Source organism: Heteronotia binoei, chromosome 15, assembly GCF_032191835.1.
Source record: "Heteronotia binoei isolate CCM8104 ecotype False Entrance Well chromosome 15, APGP_CSIRO_Hbin_v1, whole genome shotgun sequence".
Classification (NCBI taxonomy): domain Eukaryota; kingdom Metazoa; phylum Chordata; class Lepidosauria; order Squamata; family Gekkonidae; genus Heteronotia; species Heteronotia binoei.
In genome coordinates this window covers 47644457-47660508 of record NC_083237.1, presented here as the reverse complement: position 1 = coordinate 47660508, position 16052 = coordinate 47644457, and the positions used below count along the sequence as shown (strand labels likewise).

The following is a 16052-nucleotide window of genomic DNA, read 5'->3' as shown; positions in this document are numbered from 1 at the left end:
CCCACCCCCCCACCCCCATTTTCCTCATCCCTCTCCCATCTCCAGCATCAGGAGGTGTCAAACTGAGGATCTGAACCTTTGCCTTCTTAATTCTGTGTAAGTGGAGCATCAGTTTACTTCTAAAAAGAGCTACCTCCGGTTGGTAGCGTTATGGACATCAGCAGGGCTTTTTTTGAGCAGGAATGCACAGGAACGCACTTCCGGCTAGCTTGGCAGCAGGGGGCGTGGCCTAATATGCGAATGAGCTGAACTAACATGCAAATGAGCTGCTGGGCTTTTTCTACAACAAAGTCCTATACTAAACAATGTTGATGTCAGGGGGTGTGGCCTAATATGAAAATGAGTTCCTGCTGGGCTTTTTCTACAAAAAAGGCCCTGGACATCAGAATTTTTTTCTCCCACTGCCTCATTCAGTACTACGACTTTGCTTTGACCTCTCAGTTTCCAGTACCCAAGGCTAGCTGGACCTGATGGTCAGGGATTTGCGAATGGATCACCGACCATTTTTTTTAAGAGTTTGAAAGCGAGGGAGGGTGGGGGTGGGATTTAGGTTAGGGCGACTGGGGAAGAAGGGGTTAACTCTCCTTCCCTGACATTTCCCTCCTGCAAATTTCTTCCAGAGCTGCTTTTTGGCCCTCAGAGGAAGACACACAGGTACTCATATGCATTTGCCCCCACAAGCCGAATCTTTGCCCTGATGAGGCTTGGACTTGTCTACCAGAACAGAGTGTTCCTTTTCTTTCTGTATTGGGACTTTTTAACACCAGCAGATTCATACTAGCAGAAGAACTGGTTCTCAGATCTCCTAAACTGGTTTTCCTAATCTTGTATACAACCTGGAGGGGTTCTGGTATGGAACAGCCTGAGTTCGGAATCCATATTTTCTACTGTGCTCTGTTCTCTAAGACAGCTTTTTCTAAATACATACTGCACAGTCCTGTATAACATATACATTTTGAAGAACTGGTTTGAGCCCTAATGTCTCTTTGAAACGAAAATAAAACTGGGTGACAATTTTTCACCAAGCTTTCTTCGACTGCCTTTCAAATTGCTAACAGGATATTATTGGCGAGAGGCAAACAGGAAAAGAAAGAGGGATGGATTTCTTCAATCGTTCCCTGTTCTGTATTCGCACGGGTGAGTAACAACGGCAAATTCTGATCCCACTATGGATGAAGGCTTCTGAAGTCCTGCCAGCTTTTTCACCGTCCTCAAGATGACATCTTTCTAAAAACCATTTTGCTTGGGGAGCTTAACAAACATGTTGAACAAACAAAGAGAAGGGGGTGGGGGAAACCAGTCATACTTAAAAAAAAACAAAACCTGGCATTGTGTGGTATGAGTCTTGGCTCTTCTCCTACCAAGACAGTCAGGTGTCTTCTGCGTGAAGCTAGCTTTGGTGGTAGAGAAGAAACTGCTCACAGAGAAACCACGTAGGAAGGTGAGGTCTGGTGGCGTCGTTTGGTCAAAAACCAAATTAGTTCCCGTACAGCGTGGAGCTCAAGTTCTCTCCTCCCTGTTGCCTTCCTATTATTTTTTTTCATCTCCCCAACATCTTAACCCTGTCACAGATCGCTTGTTCCTGAGATGAGCTGGAATGTGTGCATGTCCTACAAAACACATCAAAGCATTTTGACTTGTTGCTGTCTGTCTGTTTCTCCCTCTCTGTCTCCCTCGCTCTTTCTCCCTCATTCCATTTTTCCTGCTCCACTGGTTTCGTCCAGGAGGCAAAGAAGGTTAATACACCGCTCCGGGATTGGGAGGAGGCCCTGGAGACGGGTGATGCATCGAACCAGAAGTGGGTGGAGGTCCTTGCTGCTGTATGTGAGGCCCGCTCAGGTTTGCGTGGTGGTACCAAGAGTTATGGTCCTCCAGATAGCTCGGCGGGGAGTTGTACGAAAGGGGCTGGGGAAGCTGGCTCCGGTTGGCTGGGTTGTTGTGGGTGTTACTGTCCCAGAGGGTGGGCGAGGGTGGAGAATTGCAGGCCATGGAGTCACTGTTATTGGGACTGTGTTCCAGGGGGACTTCGCCGTTTTTGTACAGCTTCTTGAACTTGGACCTTCGGTTCTGGAACCAGATTTTTACCTGAAGTTAAAAAAAAAAGAAAAGGAGAAATTAAATGTGGTGCTTTCACATCCTGGGGGACAGTTGTGTGTACTTAAAAAAAGAAGCCTATGCCTGGAACTGGAAACCAATTCAAGAATTGGGGGGGGGGTGCTTTTTTCTGCCCAAGAATAACCTTCTTCCCCTTAGCAGGGGGAGCATTCCCACTCCAGCTTTTTCAGTGAAGTTGTTGGATTGCAGACCTCCGCAGTCAGCTGCCAAGCCAAATATAAGTTACATGCCAGGGTCATAGTTTAAAAAGCCCCTTTTCCAAGGCTGCTTTCCTAGCAAGCGCTTTTCCTGTGGTGCTAGAACTTTTGAGGCAAGCTTGCCAGAATCTTAAGGATGGCTTTTTGAGGGGCAAAAGAGGAGGATGTGAACCTTCGCTAGGTGTCCTGTCTCCCACACACCTCTGGACTGGGGCTTTGAACTACTCCTACCAATAAAAATGACACGTTCTAAAAGCCCCATGCTCTGACCTGGATAGCACAGGCTATCTCATCAGATCTCAGAAGCTAAGCAGGATTAGCTCTGGCTAGCATTGAGATGGGAGACCTCCAAGGAATACCAGGGACATGATGCAGAGACGGGCAATGGCAAACTGCCTCTAATGCCTCTTGCCTTAAAAACCTCACAGGGTTGCCATTGGTCAGCTGTTACTTAATGGCACCTCAAAGCCCCACAAAGTAGAGACCAGGGCTTTTTTTTTTAAGAAGGAACACACAGGAACACAGTTCTGGCTGGCTTGGCATCAGGGGGTGTGGCCTAACATGCAAATAAGTCCCCGCTGGGCTTTTTCTACAAAAAGCCCTGTGTGAAACAGTGGTGATGTCGGGGTGTGCGGCCTAATATGCAAATATGTTCCTACGGGGCTTTTTCTACAAAAAAAGTCCTAGAACATTCTAAACTGAACTCTGTCGCTGGGATGGCGCTCCAGAAATATCTTACAACAGATACATGGTGGTCACAGAATCCGGGTTTAACCTGAGCCTAGATCTACTGGCTTTTGTTTGCAGCCTTGACACTTATGGAAAAAGAACTCCCTTGTTGCTGATCTTATAGTGAATCCGTTTCCCTCTGCCTGTCCTGGAAAACAGGACTTTGGAGTTAGAAAATGGGAGGGGGGCTTGGGAACACCTCTTTAAAAGGAAATAAATCACCATAAAGAGGAAGAAATCTTCTCTCTGTGGCGGACACAGACGACTAAGAAAGGAGATGGGGGAAAACAGGGACTACGTTTGCAAAGTCCTTTTCTCTGTGGTGGATGCAGGCAAGCTGGGAAGCAGTGGATAAAACGGGCCCACCCCTATGAAAGGTCACCTCAGCAAATGTAGGCAGGTGGAACAAGAGTCTGTTCCCATTTTTAAAAAGAAACACATCCATCCCTTCCTGCTCGACAGTGTCTTCTTTCAGTACTGAAGTAGCAAAGGGAAAGGGAAAGCCTGACCTGTTTCATTTTTGTCTGTCATAGGGCTGTCAGGAACCTGTCAGGCAACAGGGTGGAAACCCTGACACCAAAGATAGGCACCAAAGATAGGCCTCGCCTGCTTTCACAGAGCCCCCTGCTGAGTAGACATCCTTCTTTTTCGCTTCCAAAAACATGGTCATGGTGCTGCCCTAGGGTTGCCAGGCCCCAACAAGGCCACCAGCAGGGGATAGAGGGAGCTTAGGGTTACCAGATCTAGGTTGGGAAACTGCTGGAGATATGAGGATGGACCTGGGGAGAACAGGGGACCTCAGTTGGGTACAATGTCATTCCAAAGCAGCCATTTTCTCCAGGGGAACTGATTTCTGTATTCTGGAGATGAGCTATAATAGCAAGGGATCCCCAGATCCCCCCTGGAGGCTGGCATCCCTAGGCTGGCCTATTTGCTGAGACAAGCAAGGCTTCCTGACCTGGTTTCTGAAGGAGGGGGGGGAGACTTTGTGACTGGAGCTCTCAGACGTTGTACAAGCCTTCGGATGTCACTACCAAGAACATCAGGGTTGGGATTGCCACTGTGGTGTTGAAACGCAGGGTTGAGCTGGGAGTGTGGCCCCCGTAGGCTGGAAACCCCTTTTATCTCCCCTGATAGCACTTCCAGGGCATGACACCATTTGTGCCCTACTTCGCAAGAGCAGCGCAAGAAGGACGAAAGAAAGTGGGTGGCAGGCGGGGAAAGAGAGGAGCAAAAGATGAGAGAAACTTGTGGTCAAAACAAAGAAGGGGGAGAAGGAAGGAGTAGGTTAAACCCTGGGGTGAGTTGGGAAAGAGCCATGTTGTGAAGTTGGGGTGTAGATTTCTCCACACACACATCGGTGACTGGTGCCACAAAGTTGGCAACAGACTGCTCTGAACCAATTCGGTTTTCCAGTCTAACAAACTGTTGCCTTAAGTATGCGTTGCCTGTTAATGAATTAAATATTGAAATGACGGATTGCGAAGTCGCAAATGGATTGAACAAATTGGGTGAAGTCAGCCAAAGTTCTCATGGTCGATTCTTCCTTACAGGGAAGGATGAGAGGAAGTTAGAGAGAACTTTGATAGCCTAGATATGCTTTACCAGCCCGGTGTTAATGAATGAGCATGCCCAGGACAGAGGCTGACGTGGTTCAGTTCTATTGGAGACCTGGATCTTGGTTCAGCTCTGCTATCTTAGTTCTCTTAGCAAGTGCCACTGAAATGCCAGGAACAGTGCCAGGGTGTTAATGTAGATTGGGCCCCAAAAGTATCTCTGGGTAGGGAATTGACACAGAGGAATGCTACAAGGGCACAAAAGCAAACGTGTTAAACTGTGACAAAGCAGACAGACCCAAAGCATTCTGTTCGGCCAATTTAAAAGGAATAGCTCCCTCTCATGTCTGAAGAAAAAGTACATGATTTTTCAGTCAGCACCTCGAAAGATGTCCCGGAGTTCATAAGATTCTTTCTGTGGGGTGTGTGCTTTGAGGAAAGTCCTTTTCTCATCAGTAAGATACTTCCCCATATGGCCCAGCACACTCACAAACACCCAGCATACTTGCCACACTCACACACACCACACACAAAGATGTCTCACCCTTGCCAATTATGAACAACTTGTAAAGAAAGTCCAGAAATCCCTGAAACATAAATCTGTACAACAACCAGAGAAAAAGGTATCTGAAGCTAAAAGTCTTTGTTTTATTAATGTCTTGGCTCATTTGGTGATGTTCCATTTGACAACATGGAGTTAATCCATCACTTAATAAAAAATTCCACTTTCCCTCCAAGGGCACTGTTTGTGGCTCCTCCTCTTATTCTCACAACGCTCCTGTCTGTGAGGTAGCTTAGGCTGAGGGAGTGGGTCAGCCAACAAGCTTCATGGAAGAGCGGGGATCTGAAGCTATGTCTTCTGAGGCCCAGTCTCTATGTCTTCTGAGGACCACACTCCAGCTTTCTAGTGGCTCTTGCTAGGTAAAAAAGAGAGAGCTGATGGAGTGACCTAAGTTCTAATCCCCACTCAGCCAAGAACCTCACTGGGTAGGCTATCTTGGGTCAGTTACTCTCCACTTAAGATACCTCACAAATTGATGTGAGAGGATACAGTGAAGAACCAGAAAAAGACCTCTGGAATAAGATGACTAAGGCAAGGGACCCAAACATTGCCCTACAGAAAGCCCAAATCCCTCCTGGGTCCAATCTGACCTGAGGGGGAAATTCCTTTCCAATAATCACAGAGGCCTCAGTGCTGGCATGAGCCAAAACCATCCTACAGAGCAAAGGGTTCCAGATGACTCACGTGAGTGAGCCAAGCATTACATTGCTGTAAGAACATCACTCCTGGATCACTAACCAATCTGACCTGAGGGGAAAATTCCTTCCTGGCCATCAACATCCACATAAACAAGAAAGCTATCCACCCATTTGTCCCAAGGACATTTTACTGGCTGCAATTTTCAACCCTCTGAGGTGGCCACCGCCAGAACGCCACAACGCTCCTGGCTTTCCAGAACCCGGAAGCACGCGAGCCTCCCTGTTTTAGCCTTCCTGTTTTATTTAGATCAAGGCAATTACAAAGGCTGCCTTATAAAAAGGCCTTGTTGTCACCGTCAATCCGTCAGTGCGTTTGGCCAGCTTCGCATTCCTAACATCTTCAGCCCTCCCTTGTTGACCTCCTTAAGGCCTGGGCAAGGAAACAAACAAGCAGGCCACGGATCTGAATCTCGGTCCACGTGGGCGGTATCAGAATCCAGGCCAAAACAGATATGTGGAAAGAAACTCTAAAATAGTGTGCCTGGTGTTTACTAGACGGGATTCAAAATGCATATTCTCCCAGTTCAGTTTCGCCCCCCCTCAAAAAAAAACACCATTGTGTTGAATTTGGCAAGTTAATACAAAACAACATTTCCCTCTTTTTAGAAAAGGCAATTTTGTTTAATATTAATATGTCAAGTTTGCTTTGAATGTTTGAGGGATGAGTGACTTTTTATCCAAGATTTAATTCTTCATTTAAAAAAACCCCCAGTTTTTAAATTGAATAAACTGTATTTCAGCTCTAATTGGAACCTAGATTTATCTTTCACAATTGATTGGGGAGGGGGGCAGGAAAAGATGGGTTTATAAATGCTATACTGGTCTTTGACCAAAGTGTTGTGACAGAACATGGTAAAAGAATGCAAACTACTCTGAATTATGAGTTGGGAATCAAAATCCACTTTCCCCCACAGGGTATAGTCACGGAGACTGGCATTTTGTTATTTTTTTTTATATTATGATTTCAGTTTGTGTGGTAACCCTTCACCCTAGCCACAGATGTTTGTGAGGAGGGTAGAAAAAAGGAACTCTGCAAATGCCCCAAAGTATGTTATTCTTTTGTCTTAAATGGCATATAAAAAAGATTCCAGGGTTAGGAAAAGGAGCTGAAAGAAGTTCTTTCCAGCCTCTCTCTGCTTCAACTATTCCATCTCCATATGCCATATTCCTCCACACACCTGGATATTCACCTTCCAGTCAGTCTGGAGTAAACACTGGAAGTGGGATTCCAGTCAGAAAAAATATATGAAATCAAATGGGTTTTTTTTGGGGGGGGGGGGGCGGAGGGGCTGAATCTTTCACAGGAAAGAACTTGAGGGAATTTCCCAGAGTTTATATGAGGGTCCTACCCTCTCTGAGGGATAAATTTGACAAGGACGTTTGTGATGTGGTTTCTCAATGTTTTCTTTTTTTAAAAAAAGGCCATGGGGGAGGGGGGCTCTGGTTTGGATCAGGGCTACACCACTGGGGGAGGTGGTTAACCCTTCCGGCATTTCCACAACAGAAACTGCCATCTCTCTGGAGCTATGAGAAGCAAATACATATTTTTTTCTCTTGGCCACGGTGAACAGCTGAAAGGAGGAGCAATTTCTGTCAGAGAAATCGCACGAGGAAAGGATCAACCCTTCTCCCTCAGCACAGTGGCCCCGATCCAAAGAGATCTGATCATAGTCCTCCCACATACTGTGTTCTTTGGTCCTCAGGAAAAGCTGGACAAGATGGTCCTTTGTGAACGTTCTGGCCCAACCGGTCTCTTCGTTTGCAATATATACACTGTCAAAACACTTTTCTGAGAAGAAATCTTCGGTGCCACAGTCAAAGGCTTGGCTGAGCCACAACCTCGAATGTAGATCTGACAGTACGTTCCGTTGGCATGCTCAATGAGAGACTTTCTCAGCAGACGTGTTTTGCATTGCGAGAGGATTAGAGAAATCCGTGTAGGCTGCCTTTGGGGGGACAACTGGAACCAAATCTTGCTGTGCTAGTTTTGGATTTGCAGACAGTAGCTACTGTGGAAGAAAAGAGTGGCACGCAGGTTCAAGCCTGCCATGAAGAGGAACCTCTGAAACCCTTCCTCTGAACTCCAGAGGTCTGAGAAAAGGAGCGTGCAGAAAGTCAGGCTGGAACAGAAAGTACTTTTCACATGCTCAGGAAGAGATAAGTCTCTTCCATATCATAAGTACTAGGGCCTGAGTCTTCGATGGCGGGCCTTAACTCCAACGCAACCCCATCCATCAATGGCCAACCAAAACAGTCCTGATTAAACCTTGGCATATGTCAGTCCTGCGTTTCTCCTGATTTCATTTCCCTAAACTTGTTCAGCAACAGAGTCGACACTCTACTTTGCTCATTCTTCTCTTGCTAGTTTGTGTTTAAGGGAACCAAAGCTCAGTCTAGCCCAGCCCACTTCACAGTTGGCTCTCTGTCGTCTGGGCCTTTGAAGAACAAAGACCTTGACCAAGGACATAGAGAAGGCTTCAGAAGAGGGGGGGGGAATCAAAACTTCTGGAGGTGTGCATCGGTTTCCTATCACACCTAAGAAATTGCCTACTCCCTATTTCCCAAGGCAGCGTTCAAAACACCATCTCATCTACCAGCTAAAGGAAGGCTTGTCCTGCCTCCATTTCTGGCAACTTCCTTCTCACTTGATTCAGAAGGACTCACAGAGGCTGCATAGCCACACCCACATGTTTTCTGGTGCTGCTCCCCTCCCCCCCTCCTCTCCAGCCAGTCAGCACCTCCATCCAGATCTTTGAGCCTCCGCCAAGTCTTGAGGCTGAGGGTGGCAGTGTGGGAGTCAGGGGAGAGATCTGGACGCTCACCTCAGGTCTTTGGCCCAGTTTTCTGACCACTGAGATATTTATTGCAGAGCGCATATGTGAAGAACGATTACTACAGTTGAAAGGAACTCCCACCTGACTTTTTATGGCAACATAAAAAAACTGCCAGCGGTTCTATTTTGAGCCTTTCCACCCCAAAACAATGCTGTGAGGTCATAGAATGTGCACGAACATTCCAACTGGGGAGGTTTAGAGAGATCAGTCCTGGAAGGTGGATAATTGGCACAACCACCAAATGAGAGAAGATGGATGCAGGTGGGGATAAAAATGCTCAAATGGGAGTTAGGAATAAGAGGCGCCAGGCAGACAAGAGGGTTAAGATATGGGGAGGCCAGGGAGTCTGATGAGGAGAAGAACCAATCTCTACCCAGGTCCCAGTGATTAGATAGAGGTGAGGGCGTAGGAAAAAATTACAAAGTGTATTTCAGATACTGGTTCAAGGTATCAACTGATTTTTGGCTGCAGGGTTTTAATTTTGGATTGATTGAACTAGACTCTGCCTGAGGATGAAAAGGTTAATGAAATCAACCACACACACACACACACACAGTTTTTTCTTGAGAACAAGCAAACTGGATCCAAGCACCTGAAATTATTAATTCTGTTGGATTTGGCTCCTGTCTGCTTGCAAAACAACTCTCCCATCTAGGTCCGTGAAACTCAGCAACTGCCCGAGATATGGCTGCATTGCCAGGCCTGCATCACTTCCAGTTTCCATGAACAGAGGCAGAAAGACGAAACAGACGTTTGGCATTTTGTTGGGTTTGGGCGCCTTACCTGAGTCTGGGTGAGTCCGAGCTGCGCGGCCAACTCTGCCCTCTCTGGTAACGCCAGGTACTGCGCCTTCTGGAACCTCCTTTGCAACGCGGCCAGCTGGTAGCTGGAATAAATCGTCCGCGGCTTTCGGATTTTTTTGGGTTTTCCGTTTACCATGCGCACTTCTGGTTCTGGTTCTTCCTTCACTGAAACTGGAGAGGGGGGCGGGAGGAAAAAGGAAGAAGGGAGGAAAAATAAATTTAGACACAGCAACCTTAGCAAATCAGCACTTAAAAAAAAAAGAGGAGCTGGTCAAGGCTCTCTGAAATTCGGGCTTTTATGCGATCTTCCATTTAATTTGGACGGTGCAAACATATTCCAGTGACTAAATCCAAATTGTCAGCCTTCTCGAGATGAGAATGAATGAAATCTTGCTACGAGGAAACATTCCAGGACCCTGTTTTATTTTATTCCATTTACTGATGAGCAGGATATTCAGTTTTCTGTAACTCCAGAATGGTTATTGACCTCTTGCTGCAAACTCTTTGTTTTGCTGCACTAAATGCAAACACACATGCCTCTGCCAAACTCCTACAATTTAAGGAGTAGTTTAATGGCACCCTAAAATACAGAACACAATGTGACCTGGGCAATCCAGCAGCTTTGTCTAGCCTTCTCTTTTGGATCTCTCATACAACACCAACAGTTTGAAAAGTGCTTTATGTCCGCAGGTAGTTCCCTGAATTCTGTCTCATCCCCCTCCAATAACTTCTACCACACAATCACCATCTTTTAGGACCAAATCTGTTGGGGGAAACTGGAATTACCAGAGGCCTATGGGTCATTGTGTATGTTTGTATGTATTTGGCTGACCAAGCCATTCAACTCTCTGCAGTTCGTATGTTGGAGATTGAAGGACTCAACATCAGAATGGTCTAAGAGTATAAAAAGCTAAGAAGCCCCTCGCACAGTGTTCCAGAATTCTGTTACATTTTGCTTAAAGAACTACAGAGGCAGATTCTGATAAAGAAAATAATCAGATCCTTGAATAATCTATATTTTATCTTTTGTCACTTTCTGTTCTATTTTTTTTCACACAGAATTTTTTTTGTCTTTAATTTTTTTCTTCGCTTGGCTTGATTCTCTGGCTGATTGCAGGTGCCCTCCTTTCTCTCGTTCTAGTTTGTTCTTTTTGTCCCTCTCCATTAGGTTTCCTATTTCCTATTTATTGTTTGTTTTTTTACCATTTACAAGACTTGGTTCACCTCAGAGGGACATGGCTTTGGCCTAGCTAGTTGTGTTCTATCTCAGATCTCGTAGCTCCCAAATTCAACTGCGCCATTCCTCTTCCATTTTGAGTTTGCTTGGTTTTTTTATATATAAAACTGTCCATTTATCTGTCTGACTTCACTCCCTGATGTGTTTATTTTTTTTCCTTGGCAGGAAGTATTGTCCGGTTACATGGGGAACCACACAACCCCCGTGTTCCCTTCCTGAAATATTTGTGGGGAGTGAGGGCATGAATTCTAGGCCTTGAATGTCCAGCCATTCTTGGGTCTCTTAATTGATCAAATCTATAGTTTTGCTTCCAGACAGAAAAGTTTCTCACCTTTACAGTCCTGTCCTCAACCCATTTACTTAGAAGCAAATTATACTGGCTTCCATGGAACCTTTTCCCTCCCAATTGCCTTGTTCATCTTCTCTTTTACACTCCAAGAAAGCAACCCACCCTGTCTTCTGACTGAACTGAACTGTACTGAATATAGTTTGTTTTCCCACCTTCTAGCTTTAAAGTGACCTTTTTCCTATTTTTTTTTTTCACTGACACAACCCAAACAGAATGCTCCGCTGCCTCACAGTTTTGGATTTTGAATGACTGAAGAAAAAATAGTGAGTTCTGCAATCTATTTGTATGAGTGAGAGCCGGGGAGGGGGAGAGGGGGGGACCTAGCACAGTTAATAAATATTTGTAAAGTGCAAAGATGAAACAAAACAGGCTAATTTTTGAAGGGGGAGAAAACAAGCTCTTTTTGTCTTTTTTTTTTAAGTCACAGAATTAGCCGTGATGTTTGTTCCAAACAAAAATCCAATCCTCTGTTAAATGAAAAAAAGAAAGAAAGAAATTCTAGGCATCCATACAACAGCTGACTGGTACACAATTTGTAAAGAACAAGCAGAGATCTCAACGCTCAGATGAGTTCATGGTCTTTTGAAAATGGGAACTTTTTTTCTCTCACGGTGATCTCACAAAACTCCATTCTCGCTAAATGATTTATATCTCCAAGCCATCTCCTTTGGTGTTTACCCAAGAAATGTAATGAGGGGGAAAAGGGGAGCTCTAATTCATTTTCTCCTCTCACTCAAGAATAGCAACCCTCCTGACCAAAGGGCTTTTAATTTAACCTGTAAATTACACTAAATGTTGTATAACTCTGAGTTCTCCGTGATGGATTTCGCTATCCATACCACAATCTACACACCAACCAATTCCGTATGTTATTTACAGCAAGAGAATAAGGCTGAAAAGTAGTCTTTCCTGAGCTACATTCAGGGTTTTCCATTCTTGATTTCCATTTTGAGAATGGGTGGATTTCAGCTTGTGGGGTGGAAGTGTCACCCAAACTGAATCCCAATTTGTCAGTTCCTTGTTACGGAAGGAATATGCGATCGATGTGGCAAGTGATTTGAGAATTGCACAAGTATGCCAATTCAGTGCACAGCGCTCGGGGGACTGTGTGCATATGCAGTTCTTTTCCAGAGGTTTCACGGTTAGGATCGAGCTGGTTCCTGAGTCCTCCAGATGGTGTGGGTGTCTATCTGGGGGCATTCAAAGCCAAGTGGAACTTTTCCATTCCAAAGTATTGTCTGGAAAGTCACACAGGTCTTAACCAACTATATGAGGACCCCCTCCCACGACACAGTTCCAAAAGAAGAAGGGGGAAAGAGGGTCCACAATGCAGGAATTTTTCAAGGCCCATAAAACCCCCCAAACCCAACTCCTTCCATTCATTTCTAGTCAGAGCCACATCCTGAAGGCCGCTTGCGAAGCACACCAAGTGTCCTTACCTGCTTCCTGACTGGGCAACTGCTGATCCCGGAAAGATCCATACTGTCTGTAAGAAGTGCTGTAGGGGTAGTCAGATTTGGGGGAGTAGGTCCCAGTCCCCCCTAATCCATTCAGGTTAAACTGAGGATGGTACGCGTAATGATTCATCGGTTGGGTATAAGGTTGACTGGGGTAATACTCGTGCTGGTTGTGGGGGGTGCTGTAGTAACCCAGATCCGTGATGGACGACTCGGGGAGGGTAGGGGAGTCCTTGGTGGCCGCATGGCAACTCAGGGAGCTGGAGATGTCCGTCAAGATGCTGGTGATCTTCTTGTCGAAGGATCCACTCATGATGAGAAAGGGGGTGGGGGGGGTCCCGCCAATGTAAGGTCCACCAGTTCAGCAATGGCAACTAAACACAGTAGGCAGAGTAGCTTCTGGCTTTGGGCAAGTACTCTCCTCCTCCTCCTCCTCCCGAGTAGGCTTACTCAGTCATTGCTCCAGTAATAGCTGTTGCTCCTGTCCTCCTCCGGGGAAAATGTGTAAGAAATCTTACCCAGCTAGCTTGCTTAAACCCTTTAATTAGAGAGTAGGGAAGGGTGGATGCTACATTCCGATTGGCTCCAGAAATATTGCCTTGCAGGCAAAACAGACTTCTCCCCCCTCCCTCCCTCTGTCTCTCCTTCTATCTCTCTGTACTTACAAAACACACACACACACACACACACACACAAAAACCCTAAAGAGCAGATGAGAAATTAAATGTACCCCTTCGCCCGCTCACCGTCTCATACAGAACACGCACCAACACACCAAAGCTCCTCTTGAGAAATCTCTGGAGGGGAAAATACGATGCAAAAAAAAAGAAGAAGAAGAAGAAGAAGAGAGAAGATGTTTCTAGTCCTCCCCACTCCCTGATTTAGAAGGGGTGAGGGTAACTGGATTTTAGGAAGCAGCATAAGCTGGAGAGGGGGGAGAGTGATGTCCGTGGACTTGCTTCAACAGGGGAGCCATGTGGGTGGTAGTACATATGTCCAAAGGTCGTGTTTCGTTCCCCATATGTGCTAAGGTGCGTTTTGGTGTTGGAACCAATAGAGACTGGTGTGTGGCCTGCCTTGAATAAACCAGGTCCACTTGCCAAAGATCCTGGAGAGTTGTTGTTGTTGTTTTTAACTTTTTGCTGTCTTCTGAGCTTGGAGCAGGGGTCACTGTGTGGAGGGGAGGTACTTGTGTATTTCCTGCATTGTGCAGGGGGTTGTACTACATGACCCTGGAGGCCCTTTCAAATCAGGGCTGGCCCTGCCACCAGGAAAACTAGGTGATTGCCTAGGGTGCCAGCCTTCTGAGGGCGCCAAATTGGGTGCCCCCCCAATAACTTGGTGACATTATCAGTGCGGAGAGGGGCAGAAGTTAGCCTTGCCTAGGGTGCCGGACAGTCTAGGGCCAGCCCTGCTTCCAACTCTATGATTTTATGATTCTGTGATTCTACTAGTAGGCAGTTAGCTGGGAGCTGAGTGGCCAGTGGGCATCAGGGGAAGATTTCATACCCTGGCTTTTTTTTTTTTAATGGCAGTTTTATTTCTTAAATCTCAGGTGGTGCCTAGTTCTTTTCTGAGGCGCTGAGGGATTTATTGGCATTCTCCGTCTGATGCTCTGGCTCTCTGTATTATGTCTGGTGTGCCAAGGGACTTCACAGATTTCCCAGAGCACCTGTATTACAAATCTTTATTTCAACTAGTAACTGTTAGTCCAAAAGAAGCCCCATTGGAGGCACTGACCTCAGTCAGTCCCAACTCACTGGTTCCAGGGGTCGCCACAGGGAACATAAGAGAAGCCATGTTGGATCAGGCCAATGGCCCATCCAGTGAAAACCAGCATTGCCCAGGTGTTTGGGTTTTTTTTTAGCAGGAACACACAGGAATGCAGTTCCAGCTGGCTTGGCATCAGGGGGTGTGACCTAATATGCAAATGAGCTTCTGCTGGGCTTTTTCTACCAAAAAAAGCCCTGGCAATGCCTAAATTTTAGCTAGACCGGGGCCATTGTGGTTTTGCTCTCTCTCAACTATCTTTTGAGATGAGTATTGTTTCCCATTCTACAGAAGGAAAGTTCTTGACGGAAGTAGAATTTGAATCCAGTTCCAGGCATGTGTGTATCCCAAACATTTGGTGTTTATTTACTTTGTTTATACCCCCACCTTTCTTCCCTAATGGCTTACATCATTTTCCTGTCCTCCATTTTCTCCTCATGACAACCGTGTGAGGTAGGTGAGGCTGGGAGTGTGACCGGCACAAGCTTCTGTGGCATTGTGGGGATTTGAACCTGGGGCTCCCAGATCTCAGATTAAGATCTCACTCTAACCTCTATACTACACTGGTTCTTTGGTGTTCAAATACCTGGTACTAGTCTGGGGCACATATAAGATATGCCACTTTGAGGTGTGTGTGCATCCATACATATAAATGTTTTTAGCTGGGTCATTTTAAGATTAGCAAAAGTCTGGGATTTGAAAATGTTCCTCTTGGACTCTTGCAAAAGGACACTTACAAATAAAACAGTCCTTAAGGATTTTAACTTTGTGGCAGGGGGAACTGAACGGTGTCACTCGTTGTGCCTTTTTTTTGCCCTGCACACCTTAAACCCAACAGCCGTATGTGCCAATTAGAATGTAAAATTTGAATCTCTGCAGGTAAGTACAAATCAGGAGAATTTTTCGTGAGAATTTCAGATCGTGCAGATATCTCAAGGATGTATCTTGGGCCCTGACCTGGACAGCCCAGGCTAGCCCAATCTCATCCGATCTCAGAAGCTAAGCAGGGTCGACTCTGACAAGTATTTGGATGGGAGACCTCCTCGGAATACCAGCAGTTGGGAGGACAGGGGCAGGCTTGATTCAGCCACCTCTCCGACTTTCCTCCATGCCCCCAGTAGGGGTCAGTCACCAGAGGTTGCTATGACTTCCAGGTTCACGCGCACACACATGCACATCAAAATACAAAATTTTTTAAAAGGATGTATCTTGAGTCTCATGCTTAAATGCCAGCACAAGAACATGAGTGGGGGGGGGGGGAAGCACTTTGAACCAGAGGTTAGAGGACACTGTCTTGGGCCTGACTTTGTATCTTGCACCGCCGGGAACTTAACCTGCATGGCCATGAGCACATTGACAGTATTAGGCTGAGATTATTGATAACTTTGTTTTTCTGCATTTCAAAAGTTCAGATGACTGGGACTGGCCTCTAGGCACTGGCGGAAGGTTAAGCATTGTAGAGCCAGTAAAACCCAGTAGCACCAAAAGGAGAAATATGCAAAATTATTTTTTTCCCCTTTATTGTCGATTTTTTTTCTTAATGTTGTTATTTTGGCTTGTGGCCAAATACATGCGGAGGTATTGTCACATGTTATCTGGGGTGTTGAAAAGACATGTGTGGAAGGACAATCATTTTAAGGGGGTCAGCATTGCTGTGAGAAATCAGGATCTCTTCTGGCAGGGGTGGCCAAAAATGCGGCTCTTTCATACTCTTGAACCCCCATCGCCCTGTCAGCTGACTAAGA

At 45.9% G+C, this 16052-nt stretch overlaps 1 protein-coding gene across 1 annotated transcript; it reads right to left on the bottom strand.

Annotated features, from left to right (window-relative positions):
* Nucleotides 1–1318: 1318 nt before the first annotated feature.
* Nucleotides 1319–13045, bottom strand: DLX3 (distal-less homeobox 3). Its single transcript, XM_060256291.1, has 3 exons — nucleotides 12520–13045; nucleotides 9475–9665; nucleotides 1319–2085 (listed from the first exon to the last, which is right to left on the bottom strand). Exons 1-3 carry the CDS (start codon nucleotides 12848–12850, stop codon nucleotides 1738–1740), a joined length of 870 nt encoding a protein of 289 aa, XP_060112274.1. The 5' UTR covers nucleotides 12851–13045; the 3' UTR covers nucleotides 1319–1737.
* Nucleotides 13046–16052: the final 3007 nt, after the last annotated feature.

Coding starts and splice junctions, on each gene's coding strand:
- DLX3 (XM_060256291.1), bottom strand. CDS start 12,850: ATGAGTGGATCCTTCGACAAGAAGATCACCAGCATCTTGACGGACATC. Junction 9,666..12,519: donor GTTGCCCAGTCAGGAAGCAG/GTAAGGACACTT, acceptor CCCCCTCTCCAG/TTTCAGTGAAGGAAGAACCA. Junction 2,086..9,474: donor TCGGACTCACCCAGACTCAG/GTAAGGCGCCCA, acceptor TTTTAACTTCAG/GTAAAAATCTGGTTCCAGAA.